This window comes from Aquarana catesbeiana, linkage group LG07 (assembly GCF_042186555.1).
Source record: "Aquarana catesbeiana isolate 2022-GZ linkage group LG07, ASM4218655v1, whole genome shotgun sequence".
Taxonomy (NCBI): Eukaryota; Metazoa; Chordata; class Amphibia; order Anura; family Ranidae; genus Aquarana; species Aquarana catesbeiana.
In genome coordinates this window covers 67,113,825-67,139,556 of record NC_133330.1, presented here as the reverse complement: position 1 = coordinate 67,139,556, position 25,732 = coordinate 67,113,825, and the positions used below count along the sequence as shown (strand labels likewise).

The 25,732-nt window shown below is 41.9% G+C and overlaps 1 protein-coding gene across 3 annotated transcripts in view; it reads left to right on the top strand.

Annotated features, from left to right (window-relative positions):
* The window catches only part of CACNA2D3 (calcium voltage-gated channel auxiliary subunit alpha2delta 3), a 1,508,837-nt gene that overhangs the window by 1,157,231 nt on the left and 325,874 nt on the right, over positions 1–25,732 (top strand). For all 3 annotated transcript variants that reach the window (XM_073592282.1, XM_073592284.1, XM_073592285.1), the window contains one exon: positions 7,112–7,192. In XM_073592282.1, the coding sequence (XP_073448383.1) occupies positions 7,112–7,192 (81 nt within the window). The remainder of the gene's footprint in view (positions 1–7,111; positions 7,193–25,732) is intronic.

The following is a 25,732-nucleotide window of genomic DNA, read 5'->3' as shown; positions in this document are numbered from 1 at the left end:
TTGTAATATAAATCACATACAGTACAAGGAATCAGCCAAAGGCCAATGTATGTGGAGATGGGCCCAGACCTCATGTCATATCACAATTCACAATGTACTACCAGTCATTAAGCCGAGTTTGACAAGTTGTGTTGCAGGAAGCTAGATTTTTACAGGAAAGAAAAGATTTAAAGAGATGTTTTAGATGAAAAAATAATGTAGCTGTAGCTATTTCCTTCAGATTTGGGACTCTTTTTATTTAAACTCTAAAGCCTCGTACACACGATCGGATTTTCCAACGGGAATTGTGTGATGACAGACTGTTGGCGGAAAATCCGACCGTTTGTATGCTCCATCGGACAATTGTTGTTGGACTTTCCTCAGACAAATGTTGGATGGCAGGCTTTAAAATTTTCCACGGACAAATGTCTGTTGTCGGATTTTCCGAGCGTGTGCACACAAGTTCGTCAGTTATTCTCCTGGAGCTCCCGCAGCAAAGGCATATGACATAATTAGTCACGATTAATAAAGCAACCAATTTTTGGTCCAAGAAATCCTCCTCCTCCTGTTCATGGACTGGACTTGGGTCAAAGCAATAACTCCAAGGCCAATAATAAATAACACGTTATCTCCTCCGATTCCGCAACATGGCTGGTTGACGAACGGCCGTTCAGAAACAAACTGAAAAGTGCGAAATGAAAAGCGCAAAATGAAAAGCGCGAATAAACACTCACCAAACTTCTACTAACATGAAATTAGCAGAAGGAGCCCAAAGGGTGGCGCTAAAGACCTGAAGAAACACGTAGTACGTCACTACGTTCGTGTTTGTTGGCCGACAATTCCTTGCCGTTTGTATGCAAGACAAGTTCCCAGCCAACGCCCTCCGGACAAAAGTGTGTATGAGGCTTTAGTTTAACTCTACTAGCATCTACATGCATTCTTCCCATGTGCATTGTAGCGGCTTCTTTGGATGGACATATTACCAGCTTTATATGACAGCATATGACATTTGTTATAGCACATTATCTCTGGGGCAAAATTCTCCTATACTACTTCAGTTACTTTCTTCACCTACTGTGTATATATACCCAGTTGACCTCCAGAAGATCTACCCCCCTTCATGACCAAGCCATTCTTTACGATACGGCAGTGCGTTACTTTAACTGACAATTGCACGGTCATGCAACACTGTACCCAAATAAAACATCTGGTTTTTCCCCCCTTGATTTTGGTGGTCTTTGATCACTGCCGAGTTTTTTATTTTTTGCGATATAAACAAAAAAAGAACGACAATTTTAAAAAAAAAAATTAAAAAAAATATTTTTTACTTTCTGCTATAAAACATATCCAATAAAAAAATTTCAAAAATCAATTTTTTTCATAAATTTAGGGCAATATATTTTCTGCTACATATTTTTGGTAAAAAAAAAAAATCCCCATAAGCGTATATTGATTGGTTTGGGCAAAGTTATAGAGTCTACAAACTATGGGAAATATACTGAAATTTGTATTTATTTTTTTAAACTAGTAATGGCGGCGATCAACAACTTATAGTGGGACTGCAATATTGCGGCAGACAAGGGGATACTAACTGACACTTTTGACACTTTGTGGGAACCAGTGACACTAATAAAGTGATGAGTACTAAAAATATGCACTGTCACTGTAAAGTGACACTGGCTGGGAAGGGGTTAAACATGGGGGTGATCAATGGGTTAAATGTGTCCCTAGCTAGTGTTTTTGTGTACTGTGTGAGGTGCTTTTACTAAGGGAACTGATGGATTTTCTTTTCCTGCTTTGCAGAAGTGGTGCACCAGCAGCGTGCGCGCCCCCACCCGGGAGTGCAGAATCACGTATATATGATTCTGCACAGCGCGGCTGCCCTGTAGCAGTAAATCTGCTATGGGGTGGTCAGCAAGTGGATAATGACTGCATCATTGCTATGGGTATAGCAACAGTATGTCATGGGTGAATGATATATGAGAATGATGTACTGTACACTGATTTTTTGCAAGATATTTGATACTTATAATTTCCACACGGTTGAGAGGTTGATTATATCTGGTATGGTATATTTTGCTGAATTATACACTGGGTATAGAAAAGAATCACCCCCTTTAAAGTAATTGCATTTTGTTACTTTGCCTGAAATAAGACAGACACCATTTTTGTTTTATCCAGGTGTATTACTTAGTGCAACTTATAACATCCTAGTGAAAAATATAACACCAACATGTCAGAAAAAAGAAAAAATCAAAAACAGAATCACTGAGTTGGAAAAAGGATCTCCCTTGTGTCAGTATTTTGTTGATCCACCTTTTGCTTTAATTACAGCCTTTAGTCTGTTGGGATTTATCGCTACTAACTTTGCACATCTAGACTTTGCAATATTTGCCCACTGTTGTTTGCAGAACTGCACAAGTTCAGTTAAATTTGATGAAGACCTTTTGTGGACTGCAGTTGTCATGTCATCCCATGGATTTTCAATGTGGTTTAAGTCTGGGCTCTGAGTAGGCTATGCAAAATCATTCACCTTTTTCTACTTAAAGGGGTTGTAAAGGTACAATTTTTTTCATACAAATAATAAACAGGTTATACTTAGCTGCTCTGTGCAAGGGTTTTGCACAAAGCAGCCCCAATCCTCCTCTTCTGGGGTGCCCCTCTGGAGCTCCTGGCTCCTCCCCTTCATCGGCTGATGACTGAGAGTCACTTTCCATGGGGGGCACACATGCGGGCGTGCTCCCGAGTCCCACTGCTGTGTCTATTGCCACAGACAGCGGGACTTGGCCCCGCCCCCCGCTCCCCTGTCACTGGATTTGATTGACAGCAGCGGGAGCCAATGGCTCCTGCTGCTATCAATCTATCCAATGAGGACAGAGACAGCGGCTGGAGCCACTGGGCTCTTACACATTGCTGGAATGGATAGGCTCAGGTAAGAAAAGGGGGGGGCTCTGGGGGCAGCAAAGAAGGTTTTTCACCTTAATGCATAGAAGGCATTAAGGTGAAAAGCCTTGAGACTTTACAATCCCTTTAACCACTGTGTGGTTATTTTTGCTCTGTGCTTTGGGTCATTGTCATGCTGGAAGGTGAACCTTCTTCCCATTGACACCTTTCTGGCAGAGATCAGCAGATTGTCCTCAAGAATTTGATGGTATTATGCCCCATTAATTTTTCCTTCTATCCTGACAAGTGCTCCAGTGCCTGCTGCAGAGAAACACCCCCATAACAGGATATTACCAGCTCCATGCTTTTTAGTAGGAATGGTGTTATTTGGATGGTGAGCTGTATTGGATATACGCCATAAATATTGTTTGGTGTTGAGGCCAAATAATTCAATTTTAGTCTCATCTGACCATAACACCACTTTCCATATGTCCTCAGAATCTTCAAGGTGTGTTTTGACAAAGCTCGGTCCTGACTGCATGTGGCCTTTCTTGAGGAGTGGCTTTTTTCTTGCAACCCTCCCATACAAGCCACGTTTGTGGAGACTTTGTGATATTGTTGTCACATGCACACAATGACCACTCTTTGTCATAAATTCCTGCAACTGCTTCAGAGTTGCTGTAGGCCTCTTGGTAGCCTCTCTGACCAGTTTCCTCCTGGCTCTTTTATCCAGTTTGGAGCAATTTCCTGATCCAAGGAGGGTCTATGTTGTACCAAATACCTTCCAGTTCTTAATAATAGACTTCACTGTGCTTCTAGGCATTGATAAAGCCTTTGAAATTAGTTTTGTATCCATCTCCTGACTTGTGCCTGTCCACAACTTTATCCTGGAGATCTTTTGACAGTGCCTTGCCACCCATAGTTGATTGTTGGCTTCAGTTGCACTACCAAGGACTGATGAAAAAAAATAATGCTGAACTAATCAAAATGACCACAGCTGATCACAGCTGGAAATCAATTGGCTTTGTGTGCCATTGAGTAGGTGATTAGGTACACCCGATTGGGTCATTTTTAGGAGGGGGTGATTCTTTTTTCCAACTCAGTGATTCTGGTTTTGATTTTTTTTTCTGACATGTTAGTGTTATATTTTTCACTTGGATGTTATAAGTTGCAATGAGTAAATACAGCTGGATAAAACAAAAGCTGTGTCTGTCTTCATTTCAGGCTGCAAAGCTATAGAATGTGATTATTTTAAGGCGGGGCGATTCTTTTTTATACCCATGGAAATCACAATACAAGACTTCAATAGATCCAAGAATATTACTGTGTAGTGTGGACTACAGCATCTATGGCCTGTACTGTACAACTGAGAACACAGGACTTTTGACTTACCAGTAAAATCTGTGTCTTTGACTACAGTACAGGATACAAGTCCCTTCCTTCTGTTCTCATGCTCTCCATATTGCTCGCTACAAAACAGAGGCTAGCTGGTAGTGGGACGGGTTATATAAGGGATTTCCCTGCAGATTTCTCTTTTTGCCAGTGGCCAATCACCTGACGGTAACTGTATATAACCCAATGGTAATAGCCATCAATCCTATCTTGTGTCCCATTCTGTACTCCAAGTGTAGCCCCCTCTACATAGGTAGGTGATAAATTAGGATTATTTTTGTGATTGTAAGGTAAATTTAGGCAGGCCTGGCTGGCAGCCAGGCCTGTTTGTTTTGGTTTGTGAGGGCTGGGAGTGGCTCAGAGTTTAGCAGCTGGTGACTCACAGGCAGCCTCACTGAGACCTCCCTCTTCCTTCTGGAGGATTCTAGAAGGAGAGGAGGAGAGGAGAGTTGGAGCTGCCTGGGGTGTTCTAACGAACCCTGACCAATCCCGAACCTGAATTGGCAGGGGGCAGGCCTCCTTAAATACCTGAAGTCAGCCCAGCTGGGGAGGAGCTGTCAAGGCCTTTGAGGGAGCTCCCCAGTCTGGGGGGTGTCCCTGGGCCTGGGCTCGGTGCAGGACGGAGCCCTTCAGGAAAGTGTGAAAGTTCTGGACAGGAGGCACAGGAGGAGCAAGAGGACAGCAGGAGCTTGTACTACCAGGCAAGTCTTCAGGAGGGAACCACTGGTTGCAGCCAGGAGGCATGAAGAGTAACATGTGCAGTCAGGAGGACTGGGGGGGTATGCCTGAGAGGACTGGGAGCATGCAGTCAGAGATGGGTGCAGAGCCAGTAGTGATGACTGCAATGTCATGGGCAGTGAAGTTGGGCAGCTGCAGCCAGGAGGGCTGGCAGGGCCTGAAGAGGGCTGACTGCGAGCATTAGTCCACCAGTAGGACAGCTAGCACTAAAGACTTTTCATTTCTTGCTACACCATAGGGGCCCGTGGTCCCTGCCTGCAAAAGGCAATTGCTAAGGCCTGGCTGAGCCAGTGTCAGGCCTAACTTTAAATGTGCTAGCTGCTCTTGGGAGTAAAGTGTTGTGCAGGAGGAAGGAAGAAGAATACTCTGCAAGCAAGGAAAGTGCTTGAGGAGACTGAAGTGGTAACTTGTACAGAGAAGTGTATATAGTTGTCCCAATTGATTGATATACAATAAACCAATTGATTAATATTCAATCCGCCAGTTGATTGACATACAATCCACCGGGCATCCCATATTTCCCTTACCCCATCCAAGTTAAATTCCCTCATTAAAAACAAACAAAAAACAAGCACATGCACTGTTTTCTGCCTGAGAGTGACTGAGGAGTGAACGCCAGGCTGGGCAGGGTGAAAGGTGGGCTACATCACTTAGCAGCCCCTACGGGGCTACCGCTACACAAGAAACAGATGTTACTGAGAAATCTAAAATCCTATTTTTACATGTTTGGAGAAAAAAGAAATACATGGATATCATACAGAATGATTTATTATATAATATATCCAGGATTGTTGGTATTATTTCAGCAAGGCAATAATTATTGTATGCTAATTGATGGTAAAATATGGGTCCATTGTATTGGGGCATCATAAAAATTAAACACTGTGTTTGATGTGTATAATAATATCTTATTATCTTATTATTATCTTATTATCAAGATTATTGTGTCCTTGACTTGGAGCTCTTGCTTTTAAAAAGCTTAAAGTACAACTAAAGGCAACACATTTTTGAGTTTTGGATAGAGTGGAGAGGGTTTAGAACCCCTGTCGGTTTTTACTGCTGTCTGTGCCCCCCCACCCGTCTATTTGTCCTGTTTACCATTTTCATTGAAAGTGAAAGTAAAAGAAAATCCCAAATTTTGGGTTGTCTCCAGAAAAGTAATAGAGAGGAAATCTTCTAATTGGGACACTAGTTCTGGTGACCCGGGGGTCCCCAAGAGATTCCTTTAGTTTGCAGGGATTTCCTCTCACCTGTTTTTGCTATGGAACAGGAAGTAAAGGAAGATCTCCCCTATAGGACACAGGTGGCAAAAAATAAACCATCAGGGGTTATAACCCTCCCTTACTCTATACAAAAACAAAAACAAAAACATTTTGCCTATAGTTCTACTTTGAATAAAAATATATGTTTTATTTTATTCTGGTGTATTTTTCTATAACCTCTTTGATTTGCTTTACTAATTAATTGTATAGTGATGAAAAAGGTTGAGTTAAAACCTTCTTTTTGTTGGTTATATGAAAAAAACACTTTTCTCCTACAGACTATTTGCTATAGATCCCTTTAGGTCCTCCCCCTTTTTTAGGTTTTTATGGCCATCTCTGTCTCTGTTAGGAAGAGATCCCCTCGCTTCCTATCAAAAAAATTCTAAAACAAAAACACAAAAAACACAATCAAAACCACATTTCTGTCTCATCTATTGGGGGATACTTTTCTTGGAGTCCATTAAGGGACCAAATAAGTAATGAACTGTCATTTGTGCTACAGTCTAACCCTCCTATAGGCAGCAGTATAACACTTTATGACTCCCAGAAGGATTGGCCACTAGTAAAAACAACAGAGCGTGATTTCCTTTTCATTGTGTAATTTTTTTTTTCTATAGTAGAGTGGAGAAGGGTCACAATTCTGGATGTTTCTATTGCTGTGCATGACTTCCTGTCTTGGGGGCAACCCCTCCTCCATTTCTAGTACAGGTATCACACTGACAGGAAGTGAAGGTACATTCTCCTAGTGGATTCACAGACCAAAGTAAAAGCCTGAGAAAAAATATATATATTTTTTTTCCTATTCTATCCAATGCTACTGCCAGAGTTCTGAACTTTCTTTTTGCTTGAAATTCCAGGAACTGTAAACAGAAGCACAGTGGTGACAGCTAGTACAGCAATCCAGCTCCTTGATGACCGGAAATCTCCCGTGGTGGCAGGTACTGTGATTTTTTGTTCATCTTTTTCATTTATAAACAATTTCTTTACAGAGGCTAACCCAAAAAAAGTAGAGAGGAATGGAGTATATATACCATAATACCCATAATATTTATTAAAAAATAATAATATAATATTTATTTACACTCACCAGCTACTTTATTAGGTACACCTTTCTAGTTCCGGGTTGGAACCTCTTTTGCCTTCAGAACTGCCTTAATTCTTTGTGGCATAGATTGAACAAGGGGTTGGAAACATTCCTCAGAGATTTTGGTCCATATTGAAATGATAGCATCACGCAGTTGCTTCAGATTTGTCGGTTGCACATCCATGATGCAATTCTCCTGTCCCATCACATCTCAAAGGTGCTCTATTGGATTGAGTTCTGGTGAGTGTGGAGGCCATTGGAGTACAGTGACCTCATTGTCATGTTCAAGAAACCAGTGGTGAGATGATTTGAGCTTTGTGCCATGGTGCATGTTACTGGAGTTACTGTTGCCTTTCTATCATAGGTAGGTAATCTTTATACATCTCAATAATAATCAAAGTAATCTGGGCTAATTTTTGGTGTAAAACTCTGAATTCAACAAATTATCAAAATGTTTTAAACAATTTTGAATCTTAGTATAAACAAAAATTGCAGACTAATGTATTAGATCGGAATGATGAGGATTGGACTGAGGCATGGGATATCCCTTATAAATGACTTGTATCTGTCAGGGGAAAGCTGGTATGGTTAAAGGGGTTGTAAAGATGTTTTTTTTTTTTTTTAAAATAACAAACATGTTATACTTACCTTCACTGTGCAGTTCGTTCTGCACAGAGTGGCCCCGAACCTGGTCTTCTGGGGTCCCTCGGCGGCTGTTTCAGCTCCTCCCCGCAAGCATTTACCACCTTCATGCGAGCTCCCTCGCACGGTGGTGAGTGCTTGCGGGCGCGCTCCCGTGATACAGCCGGCGGCTATAGCCGCTCGCTGTATCACTCGGCCCCGCCCCCCGGCGCGCCGCGTCATCGGATGTGATTGACAGCAGCGCGAGCCAATGGCTGCGCTGCTTTCAATCCATCCACTGCAGCCAATCAGCGACCAGGCTGAGCTGCAATGAAGCTGACGAGGACGAGGAGCGAAGATTCGAGGCGTCAGGTAAGTAAAACGGGGGGGCTGGGGGCGGCGGTACTGTCAAAAGTTTTTTCACCTTAATGCATAGAATGCATTAAGGTGAAAAAATTTTTACCTTTACAACCCCTTTAAAAATTCTTCACAGAGCATATTACACATCCTACAGACTCCATAATTTAAACCCTGCTCTCTTTTTGGCCTGTTGGTGATGCGGTTAGCTTAACTGAGATTTTTTTTTCATATATTTTGGACCTGACACTCTTTAACATTATACAAAAAATCTGCCTATTGTGTCTAGTAAAGGATATAACTCCCACCGCTGAAACGATGCTCCTAGGTCTGTTGCTCTTTTATGCCAAAAAAGCCATAGTTATGTGCTGAAAAAAATCAGACTTGCCTTCCATCTGGAAAAAAATTGTTAAATTTCAAACTGCCATTGTACCAGGACAAATATGAGAACAGAGGTCGTGGAAAGAAGTTTATGAATGTCTAGGTAAAGTGACGTAATAACCCCCCAAACCACAGATTCTATTCTTTAACCCCTATTTTGCGATCATTGAGTGGTAATGCATTCCGCAAGCCCACCAGCTAAGCTACTCCCCTCCCCCCGACCTTCCTTTTAAGGTAGAAACTGAAGTGGACATAGTGTTAATTTCTCAACCTTTAATTTATTTATTACATGTGTCAACTGCAAATTAATTACTAACCTTTTACAAACCTTTAATAAAAATATAATTATTTAAAAAATGTGGAATTTTAAAGCTGAACTCCAGGCAAAAATATATAAAAAAAACTACTTATTGTAGTCATGTATTCTCAGTACAGCAACACTCACAATGTACCAGTTAGGGTCCGCACTAGAAGCTGGTCAGGCTCCGCTGTGTACACGTGTGCTGAAAAGGAACATGGTGACAAAAGAAGAGATGTCCTTGTTAGTCTGTTGCTGCTCCCTCGCTGTCCAAACACAAGCTGGGGGGCCGGGAGGTGACCAGTGCTGGGAATGTATCACAAAAATGCTGCAACATTGCAGCCTCTGCTACCTTACAGAAAAGTTTATTCAAGAGGCCTATACTGCTGCAAAACCAGGGGAATTCTCTGCTCACCTGCCAATTTCATGCAGCCACCCAACAAACTTACCAATCAAGATGCTGCAAAATGTTAACAATTCCTTCCAAGAGCTGAGTAGAGTACTGAGGCAGGGTGCTGTGACAATCTCAGGACATGACACCCAGAGGACAAGAGACCTACTGATGATGACACTGGGTCTATAATAAGCTCTTTCTTGAAAATGATTGCTACAGGGGGAACCATGGAAGGTATTATTTTTGCAGACAAAAACATCAGCTTTAGTTACAGCAGGCAAAAAGTTAGGCCATAAACCTTGTTGTTCTGTCTGGCAGGCATGTAGATATATCAAGAAGGGCTGGACATAATTCCCATCCTTTGGCTAGTAAACCAGCTACCATACTTATATTTTGGCTATGTATTTAGCTGATTGCCTGGAGTTCAGTTTTAAGGAATTAAAGAGTCAAAACTGCCTGTGAAGTAGGCTACTATGTAAACAAGTAAAGCATACAATGGTTAAAAGCTGAAAAAAAGCCTCAAACTGACCATTTCAAGTATGTATAAATAAGCCTATAATGCTTTGGGAAAATTTGGAAAATCTCTTTGACAAGTGCCTACAACATAGGAGGCAGTTTGAACTTGAGCAGCTGCGCCTATCTGACGCCATTGTTATGCTCATTGCAATCTTTTTTTTTGCATGTGAACAAGCAGCTAGAAGCCACAAGGCTTTTTTCATGTTTCACATTTCGTGACAATCCTAGAGTACAAGTAAAATCATTCACGGTGGATATTATCCAGGAAACATTACATGTATTTTTAAGGTAAGCCTGTAATGACACAGTAAAGCTATAAACCATTTTTTTGGAGAGAAAGCACTAAATGATGGCAGGGCATATCCTTAGCTTTACTGGATATACTGGTAGGGTACCCACAGAGCCCAAATAAATGATGACATTCTAAAAGCTACATCATAGGTGGGCCCTTTGTGACATTAGTGTGTGATGCAGTGGAAATGGTTGGTGACTTTCCTAAACTCCAGTGGGTGGAATGTTGGTGATTCCATAGGCACTCTAGGTAGCTCAGAGCACACTTTGCAGGGTAGGACAATGCAATTAGATATAGGTCCAGATATATTTGAGTGCCTTCTTTTCATAAAAAGTGTTGGTTCATAGAATTGTGTGTACATCATATTACATTTTCTAAAAAATATCAATTGCCATGCAAACGTAAAAATAAAACACTCACCTCTCTCGCCTACCTCACCTCCAGCAATGCCCACACAGACTTACTGCTATTCAATCTTCTTCTGGGTTGAATGACATCCAGTGTCATCCAACCCACTTCCTGTGACCCAAGGACATTAAGAAGATGTCTCCTGGGCCCCTATCATCCAACTTCCATGGACATATAAGAGAATGCTGCAGATTTCCTGGAAAAACTGGAGTTGAGCAGCTTTAGCCTTTGTTCTATATTGTTAAATCCTTATAGCCTCCCATCCTACCCTCTCCCCCACTCACCCCACCTCTCCATTTTTCCCCAGTCCTCCTCACCCCCCCCATTCCCTACGCTTCCCATCTAGACACCCATGAAAGTACACAATCTTCCCACTTCACACAGACACTGAATACCCAACTCAAAGACCAAACTTAAGACGCATATAAAGCTATTCTCGCCACCCACTGACCATGCCCAAATCCATCTAAAGATATATACAAGCTACACCCCACATCTGTCACGTTCCTATCTCATGTCACATGACCTACATATCGGCACTTCAACCAAACATATGATAGACTTTCCTCAGAGTTTTTGTTATCTGCCAATTATGGCCCAATTTAAGGTATAGGTTGGGTCCTTCACCCCTTCCACAAATAATCGAAAATTGAAGTGATTGTCATTATTTGCAGGGATATTACGTTACTATGTATCTCTTCATTGTTTAACCAATGATTAAGATTTCTGTAAAGATTTTCTATTTTTCAATTTTTGGAAAAAAAAAATCCTTATAGCCAATTTTATCAGAGAGAATGGGGGTGATTTTGCAGATTTTGATTTAGGGTTTTTCACAAAGTGTGGTAATAGACATCTATAGGAATTTAGGTAACAGGCACCCAAGTGCAAAAGATAAAAGCCAGTGTAAAAGTGAAAGACCTAAGCGGGTCATACCCAGGTCAAATTTTGTCAGTTTCCTGCTGAATCTCCCATAATTCAGTCTATGGTTGGCCCTGGTGGCACCACCCAGCTCGTCAAACTTTAATCTGAAGATCAAAGGAGCCAGTTGAATAATGTGTCTTAATTTTATCCAACTCCAGTGCCTCACTGATGGCATATTTTGATAATGCACTGGGCAAATCCTGTGCATTGCTAAATGCCAGTAATATTGCCCCTGCTAATCTCTCTTCAAGCAAAAGCCCAGCTAATTCTTGTGCACAATCCTACATCCATGCACGGTCTGCACTGTCAACCACCCAGATCAAACCATACGTACCTTCAAAGTAGTTCTTCCTAAAGGATTTTAAAGATTTCCATCCTCCAACATCCCACATGTCGAATCTTCTGTGCTTCAGTGATTTAATATTGCATCCTAACATTGCAGAAATTGTGTTTATATCTTTTATATCTTCGTCATTAAACGTCTTCAAAATTGTAGTCTTTCCAGCATTATCTAAAACTCTTTGAATCTTTGGCCACAATGGAGAGCTACAATAACAAACAGTGCTAGTCACTTTAGTCTTTTCCAAATGTGTATTGCTCTGACTCACAGAGAGAGGGTGTTAGAGCCTCATATAACTCTAGAAACAGGTTCCAGACTCTGCCACACCTTTCCTCAACCCAAGGGAGAACCAGGATCCTCTGAGGACAGACTCCATACCTCTCCAGCAGGACTTCCTTTCCTGGCTCTCCACCTTGGGTGCTGTACCCTCCTTGACCAGGCAGGGCAGCTTGAGGAATTGGCTCAAGCTTCTCCCCTACTCAGCACAAACTTACAGCACACGACTCCCCAGACCACAGCCTGGGTGAAAGAGGACTCACCAAGTCATTCCCCAAATATTTATATTTTTCTAGATAGTAACTATATCCCCAAGCATGCACCACTGGCCCTAAACCTCCTAGTGGTTGACCAAGGGGACATAAATATTCGTAACTAAAATTGTTACAGCTTCCTTGCTTAGTACCCTAAGTGCTAGTGACATCCAATGGCAGCAGCTGGGGACAGCAGCAACCCTGTACTTAGAGAAGACAAATGAAAGACTATAAATTACCTTGGGTAAACTACCACCCTGATATAAAAACTACCACGGCCTACTCAACTGCCCCACTGAGCAAACATGATTGTTTAGGGGAACTGATACTAGTTAGTGATTTATCACCTTGATCACAAACGTCTGGTAAGGCACTACGCCTAGCAGGGGGTTATCAACGAGCTCTAGTTCCCATGGTCTTTACACGCATCGGTCTTGTTACTTAATGGCGATATTTATCGCGTGACAGTCCATGTGTATAGTGATATTTGGCATCCGGACGACCAGAATATTTTGTGTTTTGTGTTCTGTGTTTGTTAGTCTTGTACACACTGTAATTGATGGTGCATGGTATGGTGTTGAGTGATTCTGTGATGCTGGAAGCCAAATGTTTTTAGTACGCAATATTGTTGCAATGATCCCAAAATAAAATTTAAATTTTTTATTAGCAAATCCTATCATAACCCCCTTTGCCTCCCAGGTAGTCTATTACCAGGATTTTGTATCATATTAGTGTTTGGTTACAGTGACAACATCTAACTGGGTTAGTGGTCTACGGGAGTATATGAATTTTGATGATATGCAAGGGCCCAATGTTTTTCATTTTTAACCACTTCAGCCCCGGACCATTTGGCTGGCAAAAAACCAGAGCACTTTTTGCGATTCGGCACTGCGTCGCTTTAACTGACAATTGCGCGGTCGTGCGACATGGCTCCCAAACAAAATTGACATCCTTTTTTCCCCACAAGTAGAGCTTTCTTTTGGTGGTATTTGATCACTTCTGCGGTTTTTTTATACAAAAAAATAGCAACAATTTTGAAAAAAACGTATCAGTGCGATTAAAAATCCATTGATTACTGTGTAAATGTTACTGGCAGTGAAGGGGTTAACCACTAGGGGGCGCTGTAGGGGTTACCTGTGTCCTAGGGAGTGAATCTAACTGTGGGGGGGATGGGCTATGTGTGACATGACACTGATCACAGCTCCAGATTACAGGGAGCTGTGATCAGTTTCACTAGGCAGAACGGGGAAATGCTTGTTTACATCAGCATTTCCCTGTTCTTCCTCTCTGTGAGACGATCGCGGGTATCCCCGCGGACATCGATCACACTCATGAAGCTCGCGGCGGGCCCCCGTGCGCCCGCAAGCCGCTTCTTAAAGGGCAACGTACAGGTACGTTAATATGCCTGTACGTGCCCTTCTGCCGACGTATATCGGTGTGATACGGTCTGCAAGCGGTTAAACCACCTCCCGGCAGAACTAAATTTATAATGCCGCGTACACACGAGCGGATTTTCCGTCGGAAAAAAAGTCCGAAAAACTTTTTCCGACGAAATTCCGCTCAAGCTTGCCTTGCATACACACAGTCACACAAAAGTTCTCTGAACTTTCGACTTTCAAGAACGCGGTGACGTACAACACTACGATGAACCGAAAAAATAACGTTCAATGCTTCTGAGCATGCGTGGAATTGTTTCCGAGCATGCGTAGGAATTTTGCGCATCGGAATTTGTACAGACGATCGCATTTTCAGATAGGAACTTTTTCCGACCAAAAAATTGAGAACCTGCTCTCAATCTTTTGCTGGCGGTAATTCCGCCTGCAAAAGTCCGATGGAACATACACACGGTTGCATTTTCCAACCAAAAGCTCTCATTGGTCTTTTGCTGGCCGAATTTCCGATCGTGTGTACGGGGCATGAGTCTCTTCTGCAAAATCTGTGCATAGAGTAGAGCTTTGGGAAGGAACAAACAGGTCCTTGAAATCTAGATGGGGCAGATACAAGACCAGTCACTCCGCATATGGTCAGTAAGGATGAGCTCCGGCGTGTTCGCACAGCCCATGTGCGGAGCCCGCCAGGAAGTCGGCACTGCACTAATCACAGGCAGTGAGACTGCTACAGAGATCAGGACAACGTCTCACTGCCTGTGATTAGCGCAGTGCAGTGCCGACTTCCTGGCGGGCTCTGCACGTGGGCTGTGGAAACACGCCGGAGCTCATCCTTAATGGTCAGAAATAAGCAGTGACTGAACTTTTTACAGAAAACTCAAATTATAATGCACATTACCTTTGTATTTAGACAATATTTCTTTAGCCAGGAGGTCAACTTAAAATACTTTTGACTTAATGAAGAAGGTGGCTGTTTAGTGATGTAGTGTTTTCAACTCAACTCATTTTCCATGGGACAACAAAGGTGTATGGGGTCTGAGCCCTTTTCTGGAATCAGTCATTCTGATATTGTCTTATTTATTCAGCTCTGTGTCAAATGCAGGCCCCATTCACATCTTTGTGTTTTTCTCATTTTTTTCCCGCATTTTTGGGGTGACACCATTCAATTGAATGGGCTGCCTTCCGCTACAAAAATGTTCAAAAGTAGCTCCTGTACCCTTTTTTGGAGCGGACTTTGGTTTTGGACATCGCAATTTGGCGCGTTTATCACACGTTTTCTTACACAACAAAACGGCAATTTTTTTGAGCTTGCTTGGGATGCTAATAAGAATGAATGGCACCCAAACATTTCTGTAATTTAGGCTTAATTGCCCTCAATTCTGCCCTATATTCTGATACGCTAAAGTGTGAATGGGACCCTTCAGTCAAAGATGATTCAAATAAGTGTTGACTTTTTACACAGCTGTCAGCATCCCTATAGAAGTTAATGAGCTGCGGGTTGTAACTTGATGAGCAGTTCCTCTTGATGATTGAGTAGAAAAAGGTTTGTCTTTTTTGGTGATCCTTTTCTTATTAATGTATTTTATACATTTTTTAAATCTATATTTTTATTTATGTGACTTGTCTTTGGAAAGTAATCATGTCAAAACAAAAACTGTAATTTGTATTTGGAAACTAGCTATAGCGGTTTTACTTGTAGTCATTTTGCCGCCATAAATTGTAACATTATATCTAGAGAATATAAATACAACCATATTTAGAGTGGGGATATTCCCACAGATAATTTAGTTTTGATTGGAGGTTAATATGGCCATGAGTGTGGTCATCTGTCATTCTGCTGCTTCTACTGAAATGATCTTCAGTGACCTGCACTCATTGCTACATACTGGGATGTATAGCAAATAGGAGGGTTATTCTGTTCTTTTCTGGAATTTGATACAAGTGCCCCATTGTCACAGCTAGTATCGAAGGATTTGTTTGCATGATATGGACTACAGTCAAGTACAACAAACCAGGATGCCTAAGTTCTTTGATGGCTCCTCAAATGCCACACACAGGACTTTTCTTGGCCAACGCAAAAAAATTTTACTGGAAAACGATCCTCATCTGTATTGGTTTGGTAAACCCAAAGGGACACTTGGCCATGCACATGTGATTCATTTAATAATAATGATAATTGCAATACAGTGGTTTTAATGTCTTAAATCTAGGAGTGTATCACCAGTGCAATTACAAAGACATCTCAATATTTCATATTACCAAACTGCTAGTTTGGAGACCCCTCAAATTACACGGTTCATAAACCACTGAACAATATGTTCTATAATTTATTTGTACATAGCTGTACAGCTGAGTTGCAGATTGCCTGACTACTGTGTTGCATAATGGCGTGCTCCAAGTTTAACCTTAAGTTTCCAGTGTAGCACACATACAGTTTGATATTGTATATCAAAATGGCTAAAATCAGATTATTTTAATGTTGTTCACTTTATTTCCTTTTATTGTTGATATATTTGGATTTGTTTCTTTTTCATTTAAAGTTAAAGCGGAGTTCCACTGGTTGTTGAGTTTATTAAAAGTCAGCAGCTACAAAAAGTATAGCTGCTGACTTTTAATAAACAGAAACTCACTTGTTCCACGGTCCAGCAATGCGGCCGTCCGAAGCCTCTGTTCTCTCCTCCTCTTCTTCGCGGCGCCGACATTGTAATGCCCCGTACACGCGGTCGGTTTTTCCGACGGAAAATGTGTGATAGGACCTTGTTGTCGGAAATTCCGACCGTGTGTGGGCTCCATCACACATTTTCCATCGGATTTTCCGACACACAAAGTTTGAGAGCAGGATATAAAATTTTCCGACAACAAAATCCATTGTCGAAAATTCCGATCGTGTGTACACAAATCCGATGGACAAAGTGCCACGCATGCTCAGAATAAATAAAGAGATGAAAGCTATTGGCCACTGCCCCGTTTATATTCCCGACGTACGTGTTTTACGTCACCGCGTTTAGAACGATCGGATTTTCCGACAACTTTGTGTGACCGTGTGTATGCAAGACAAGTTTGAGCCAACATCCGTCGGAAAAAATCCTAGGATTTTGTTGTCGGAATGTCCGAACAAAGTCCGACCGTGTGTACGGGGCATAAGTGTGGGTGCCCGGCTGTGACTGTTTGCGGCTTCACAGCAGGGCGCGCACTGCGCATGCGCAAGTCACGCTGCGCTCCGTCAATGGCCAGGCAATCTTCTGGGACCTGTGATGTGTCCCAGAACATTGCCGGGAGGGAGGGGCTGTCTAGGGGGAGAGGAGGAGTCGTCTAGGCGGCTAGAAGTCGGAAGGAGGAAGTGGGACAGGAATTCCCACTCCAAACCAGGTACCCAGCCCCCAACCCCCCCAAAAAAAATTACAGGCCAATTGTGGCATGTCGAGGGTTGAGGAGTACATAAAGCGGAAGTTTCACTTTTGGGTGCATTTTCGTCCGAATTTCAGGTATTTTCGTTATCGTTTTAACAAACGATAACGAAAGTGCAGGATCCGAAAAACGAAAGATCCGACATAAACAAATGCTTTATTTTCGTTTTCGTTGCTACAACAGTTCGATATAGATAGGAGATTCGACATGATGATGACAATAACAATCTGTGTCCATCAAACCTGTGGTCGAATGTGCCTAACCTTAGCTCTATTAGTCCAAGATTATTCTACATAGAGAGAAAAGATTCGACATAGAGAGAAAAGATTCGACATAGAGAGAAAAGATTCGATGTAGGGGAGAAAAGATTTGACGTAGGGGAGAAAAGATTTGACGTAGGGGAGAAAAGATTTGACGTAGGGGAGAAAAGATTTGACGTAGGGGAGAAAAGATTCGACGTAGGGGAGAAAAGATTCGACGTAGGGGAGAAAAGATTCGACGTAGGGGAGAAAAGATTCGACGTAGGGGAGAAAAGATTCGACGTAGGGGAGAAAAGATTTGACGTAGGGGAGAAAAGATTCGACGTAGGGGAGAAAAGATTCGACGTAGGGGAGAAAAGATAAATAAAAATAATGATGATGATGAATGTTATTGGCTGATTGTAACCAAAGAGGAGGGGCAGTAAAATAGCTAGAACTAAGTACACACGTACTTTGGCTTATGATGTCGAAAGTTCTAAGAAGATTTGACGGAGCAGGTAAACTATACGGCGTCGTACAGTTTAGCTGCTCCGTCGAATCTTCTTTGAACATTCGACAGACACCATAAGCCTTCAATGACAGATTCAACCTTAATTTGGATTTTCAGACGAATGCAATTTTTAACGAAAAACGAAATAAATAAAAACGAATTTCGAGTAACTAAATAAATTTATTTTTCGGACGAAAACGAAATTCCAAAACGAAATATTTCAGTGTGCGCATGTCTATTCATTAACAGGTCATCATTTATTTATTTATTTTACTGCAAATGGTGTAAGTACCTGAATTTGACCAAAGCCTCATACACACGGGCCGAATGTCGGGCTACATTCGGCTTGTGTGTATGGCAGCTGGTCCAACAGAAGCTGATCATTTGGCTGGCTTCTGTCAAAGGGTCATGACTGAAAATTGTCTGCCGACCACCTCCTGATCAGTGCTGTCTCTTCATTGGCTCACTGGCTGTGATTGACAGCAGTGGAAGCCAGTGGCTCCCGCTGCTGTGTGAGCCAATGAGGGAAGAACACCCAGGAAAGCATATGGATCGAGAAGGGGCTCAGGTAAGTATAAAGGTGGGGGGGCTCTGCACATCCGGAAGGTTTTCTACCCTATTGCATAGAATGTATTAAGGAAAAAAAACTTCTTCCTTTAGAATCACTTAAATGCATTTGCTGTATTAAGGTAAAACTGTATTAAGGTAAAAAATGTCCCAGTATTTGAAGCAACTGCACGTACGATGACGTCGGCTCATGCAAATACAGGGGATATCTCCTAAACCATTCAGGTTTAGAAGGTATCCTGGGTAGCTACAGGTAAGCCTTATTATAGGCTTACCTGTAGCACAAAGTGGTCTGTAAGGGTTTACAACCACTTTAATTGTATGAGCAGTTTTAAATACACTAGACAAATTGAAGCCAAACCCCAACTCACACTTTATCATCAGTTACAACAGTTTTTTTTTTTTTTTTTTACTTTTGGGATAAAGGTTTTACATTTTTAAATAAGAGCTTATTATTTTAATCACCCCTGCCGGTGTTAGGTGGTTTGTCTCATCCATGTAAACTGATACATTCTGCAGGTGAGCGTGTGCTTTAAAAAAAAAAACCAACAGACTTGCTGGCTGGATCGCCAGATGAAACTAGAAGAAAGAAAGCCTAAAAATAAAACTGAATGCAGCCATCACATCTAAGAATTGGTAATAAACGTTTGCTCTTGGGTTTTATAGTGCTTTGATTGCAATAAATACTATACTGTGACAGTGATAGTAGTAACAGTAATACCATCACATAAAAAGTGGGTCCACTGAGCAGAGTTAGGTCTTGTATTCTTTTGGGGAATTGTGCATATAAGAAGCTTGCTGATATTTGTCCCTGCCAAGTGCTAGAGGCCCTGTGGTGTTTTGGTATTCATGGTTGCATCCCTGCTGTGCTTTCTACAAATTGAAATAGATGTCAAGTCAAGTAAGTTTTCCAAATCTTTCAGTTGTACTTTCTGATTGTTACCCGCAAGTAGCTGCCGACATTCTAAGCAATTCATGTATAAGAATAAGATGAGCGGCGTGGCCTATATGTAACACTGGACTGTTGTAGTAATAGAACATGACAGCATTACAGGTCTAGAACAGATCCACTTCATTCTTAAAGACCAGAGAAAGCTCTGACTCTGCAAGGACTGTGATGCATCCGTCATGCAAATCAGCTCATTAGCATACAGAAGGGGACTGTACGGTTGTAAGGCTGTAGAGATCCTATTGGCACGCAGTAATAAACTTTTCAGAACAATGCTTCAGCTTATGCCTCATAAGATTCAACATAACAGAACTTGGCTTTAACATGCTGGCTTCATTTTCCTTTTGTTTTAGCGTAGTCTTCAAGCAATACAGATAGGTCATTTGCAATTCATGATGCCCCTAATGCAATGAATACTTGAGTGTGTCTGCGTCTTGTTTAGTCTTCTTTCCCAACAACTGCAGCTGCAAGACTACCCATTCAAGTTATTTTTTCTTCACTATTTAATTAGAGCCGAATAGTAGGAAAACAGCTAAATTTACTAATAACATTCATATATGGAAACTGTTTTACCTGCTTTGTATTTCTGTCCAGTCAGTTCTAATGCCGTGTACACACGGGCGGACTTTTTGACCGGACTTGTGCGACGGGACGAATTCGTCAGACAATCCGACCGTGTGTGGGCTTCATCGGACTTGCAGCAGACTTTTTCAGGCGAAAATCAGACGGACTTTAGATTTGAAACATGTTTTAAATCTTTCCGACGGACTCGAGTCCGGTCGAAAAATCCGCTCGTCTGTATGCTAGTCCGACGGACGAAAACCGACGCTAGGGCAGCTATTGGCTACTGGCTATGAACTTCCTTATTTTAGTCCGGTTGTACGCCATCACGTACGAATTCTTCGGACTTTGGTGTGATCGTGTGTAGGTAAGTCCGTTCATTCGAAAGTCCGTCGGAAGTCCATCAAAAGTCCGTCAAAAGTCCGTCGGAAAGACCGCCGGACCTTTGATGCCGAAAAGCCTGCCCATGTGTACACGGCATTAGATTTACACAGACCTGCCAGACAGTACATCCAAGTTTGTGATTTGACTTTCTCTGCTGCCTTGACGGCTTCAGCCCCGGAAGATTTTACCCCCTTTCTGACCAGAGCACTTGTTGTGATTCGGCACGGCATCGCTTTAACTGACAATTGCACGGTCGTGCGGCGTTGCACCCAAGCAAAATTGACATTTTTTTTTTCCCACAAATAGAGCTGTCTTTTGGTGGTACTTAATCATCTCTGCGTTTTGTTTTTTTTTTGCACTGTAAACAAAAGAAGAGTGACAATTTTGAAACAAAAACACAATATTTTTTTCTTTTTGCTATAATAAATAGCCCCAAATTTTAAAAAATAAAACAAATTTCTTCATCAGTTTGGCCAATATGTATTCTTCTACATATTTTTGGTAAAAAAAATCACAGTAAGCGTATATTGATTGATTTGCGCAGAAGTTATAGCGTCTACAAAATAGGGGATACATTTTTATTATTATTTTTTTTAACTAGTAATGACTAGCGATCAGCAATTTTTATCGGGACTGCAACATTGCGGCGGACAGATCAGACACTTTCAACACTTTTTTGGGACCATCGACATTTATACAGTGATCAGAGCTAAATATAGCCACTGATTACTGTATAAATGTCATTGGCAGGGAAGGGATTAAAACAAGGGGCGATCAAGGGGTTAAATGTGCTCCCTCAGTTTGTTCTAACTGTCGGGGGATAAGACTGACTGGGGGAGGAGACAGATTGTTGTTCCTAAGCATTAGGATCAACAGATCGGTCTCCTCACTCCTGATAGAACTGGTTCTGGCTCTGTCAGGAGCGATCGCGTGTGCCTGACGGACATCAAGGCTGCCAAGCATGCGCATCGGCTCCTAAGTGACATGGCAGGCGCGCGTCCCCTATACCCCTTAAAGTGCCCGCCGTACAGCTACGGCGATTCGCGCAGGGGAGCCATGCTGCCGTCGTCAAATGATGGCGGGCGGTCGGCAAGCGGTTAAAGCAGAGCTCCACCCTAAAGGGTAAGCTCTGCTTGTCTGCCTCCTCCCCCCTCCGCTGCCACATTTGACACCTTCTGGGAGGTAGTGAGTACCTAGTTTTGACCAGTACCTGTTCCCACTTCGCGGCAAACTGAGCTGTAAGCTCGCCCCCCTCTCCTTTTCCCACAGCTGGCTCATTCACAAAGCACAGCACGCTACACCCATACGCAGTAGGAAACCGGTTTCCCTTAGTCAAGATGGTAGGGCCAACACCTGATAGCCGATTGCAAAATCGGCTAGGGTGAGGAAACTGTTGGATCCCTGGACAGATAAGTGTCCCTCTATTAAAAGTCAACAGCTACAGTATTTGTAGCTGCTGACTTTAAATTTTGTGGGGGGAAGCCTGGAGCTCCTCTTTAAATATTATATCTCAGTCGCCTCCTTGCCACCAATTCATGACTGCACAGTAAAGTAACAGACATTTTGCGGAAACTTTAGGATCTCATCATACCGGACGATTGTGTCCTAGCGGAGGTGGATGTTGAATCACTATACTCCTCCACCCCCCATGAAGTGGGGGTACACGTGGTGTCCCAATGGCTCGAGGCACGTCACCCTCTGGCGGGACCACAAAATGTGTTCCTTGTGGAGCTGCTGGAGATGGTCCTGAACAATAACTGTTTCAGGTTTGACAATAAGTTCTGTTGTCAAATAAGGGGGGTTGCCATGGGAGCCGCGTGTGCACCTTCTTATGCATGTTTGCATTTGGGATGGTGGGAGAGGGAGGATGTATATACCCACCCCTCCTTTGACCAACTTGTGATCCTTTGGGTCCGGTATATTATTGATGTGCTGGTGGTGTGGAGAGGCTCTTCAGAACAACTTAACAACTTTATACTGGACCTCAATAAGAACAGCAAAAATATCCTTCTTACATTTAAGATAGATTCACATCAAATTGAATTTTTAGATCTTAAGATCATTAAAGATGGTACCAGGATAAAAACAAATATATTCAGAAAGCCCATGGCGGGCAATACTCTTCTCCATGCCACCAGCCATCATCCATGGCCCCTGATTAGAAATATCCCGATTGGGCAGTTCCTGAGGCTTCATAGGAATTGCTCTAACATCGGGGACTTCCATCAGGAAAGCCAAGAAATGAGGCACAGATTTAGGGCACGTACCCTAATTCTCTTTTCAAGCTAGGAATGAAATAGGCATTGCATAAAAATAGAGAACAAACACTTAGACTTGAACAAAACATTAAAGACACCATATCAGAATCAAAACGAGAGAGAAAAGGAGTTGGAACTACATATGGGACGCATTTGAACCATTTAAGACAATTCTAAATAAACACTGGCATATTCTTCTTCTTGACCATAGGCTTAAAGAAATTCTGGGTCCTGTACCCAATCTGATCGCAAAAAGAGCTCCGACAATAGGAGATGTCCTAGTCCAAAGTGAATATAGGACCAAGAGACAGACTGATGGATCTATATGGGGTGCAGGTACTCGGGATGTAACCCTGTGGGCACTGCAGTATATGTAAGTTTGCAGACAAAAGAAAATCTTTCACTGACAGAGGGCAAAAAGACATATCAAATTAGGTCCTTTGTGAACTGCTCCTCCAGTTTTGTAATACACCAAATATCATGCCCCTATGGCATGAAATATATTGGTAAAACGAATAGGGAATTCCGTAAAGGAATGGGAGAACACATATCAAGTATCAATATAAAAGATGATGAATCGCCAGTTGCAGCACACTTTAGGGATGTACATGGGGCCTCCACAGATGGATTTAAATGTGCATTCATATACAAACTTGTATTGTCCAATAGGAGGGGAGATAAAGATAAAATATTGCTGCAAAAGGAGGCTCAATGGATTTTTCTCCTGTACTCAATGTCGCCCAGGGGACTCAACAATGACTTTTCATTGCATGGCTTCTTATGAGAGGAAACATGCAGCAAGGTGCATTGGGAGGACGCCCCCTTGAACTTTAAATGGCAGAAAAAAGTACTAGAGTAGATAAGGAAAAAAAGGCACAAAGGTGGCAACTTTATTAGTATACAAAAAGTAGAAAAATTGTTATAGAATATAAACACAGTTCAGTTGTATAGTATAAACAATACACCAATGAATCAAGATGGATAAAACCTACAGATATATACCACCCAGACCTAATAATCCAAAATACCTCTCAAATTAAATTGAGTTCAGTTTGGGATTTATAGCATGCATCCCGACATGTTTCGGAAAATCGCATTGGAACATATTTTTTCCTTTATCAGGGGAGGTTTATAGATGGATATATAATTTTCTTGTCTGTAACACAAATGTATACGTGTATAACAATGTTTGCATAGTAATATGGCAGAAACATCAAGATCTTATCTTTAACTTTTTGTACCATATTAAAAATTTAACAAGGTCCAAGGTACTTACATGTATTTCATTCATTGGGGATTAAAGAGATAAAAACAAGGAAGACAGATACATGCTGGCTGCATGAGTCCACATACACACGACATGGAGAGTTGTTCATGTGTCCATAGGCCGGTCGCTAGGACGCATTCACAAGAGGCACCTGTTTTTACCAACCGGGATCAGAATTTAGCACTGTGGGGACAATTATGACAGGGAGACAATTTAGACAGATCTCCTCTTGTTAGGAAGTAGTAGAGGAAGTAAAAAGGTTAATAACAGGCAGATGCATAGAATACCATGGCCATCTAAAGCCTGTTGTAGCAATAGTAATTACCTCAGGTTGGAGCTGAATACACAATGAATGAAATACATGTAAGTACCTTTGACCTTGTTAAATTTTAATATGGTACAAGAAGTTAAAGATAAGATCTTGATGTTTCTGCCATATTATTATGCAAACATTGTTCTAGACATATACATTTGTGTGTCAGACAAGAAAATAATATATCCATCTATAAACCTCCCCTGATGAAGGAAAAAATACATTCCAATGCGATTTTCCGAAACATGTGGGGATGTATGCTTTAAATCCCAAACTGAACTCAATTTAATTTTAGTGGTATTTTGGATAATTAGCTCTGGGTCTCCGTCAGAGACTCTTTACCTAGATCGGTGTTGAGGTGTGTCAGACTGACACACCGCAACAATGATCGCCGCGATGCGCGCCCCCGGGGGCGCGCATCGGCTTGATATCCTGCTGGACGTCATATGATGTCTGGTCAGGATATTGAAACCACTTTACCGCCGTCATTTTGCTATATGGCAGGCGGCAAGTGGTTAAACAACATAAATAATAAATAACAGTTTAAACAGTAACATAAACCAAAGCTAGATGTCCCCAGCCGCAAGAACACAGACTCGGAGACATTAACACTTGCCACACAGACCTTACAGGTCTGCCACTGCCTGGTCCCTCTTGGTGGATCACACCCAACCAGAGGACTCAATACTGATGCTGGTTCCCCACTTGTATTCCACAGACAGATATTTGAACACCATCCAAGGGGTCCCAACAGCCATCTCTACACTTACACCCTCAAACCGACTTGCCCTATCTCAGGGAGGGAGGGCTGGATGTTCCGCTGATGGCTTCCCAACCTGAATGTTACAGTACCACCCCTTCTTCCAGTCTTTTCTCCAATGCTCCTCCCCATAACCCCATCTTCTCCACCAATCACGTAAATAGGAAACGCCCACCTATCTCTTTTGCACATTAACACTACTCTGGATCCTCTTGCCTTGTCATGCCAGCCCTACGCTTTATTCGTTCCTCCTAGCTCCGTGCCTTCCTGTGTAAATTTTCAGCTAGTCTTCACTGTGAATTATTCTGCTTCTCTTTGGAGATACAAAGTAATCATTTGTTTTTTACTCTGACTTTTCCAGTCTGGTTGCTGTTATGTTGCTTTTAGCCAGAAGCTCTTGAACTATTATTTAGCTATTTATTAAAGCACAAAAAATCCTATTTACAATTGTTTCAAGTTCATCAAAGAAAACAATCCAAATAAATCATGAATACATGCATAGAAAAGCTTTGTGACTGACACCAGCTAACATGAATACTTCAAACCTACAACTGGCAATTTCTAAAAAAAAACTGTTTTGCATGGCAAAACATTCTTGGGAAAAAAAAGGACAAACATGGAAACCATTACAAGTAAAGACTTTTGACAGTCGTGGAATTTAGTCATCTTTTGCCATCATGTTTTTGCCCTGTTCTTGTGTTTATTGTTTAATGAGCCCAAACAAAGATTGT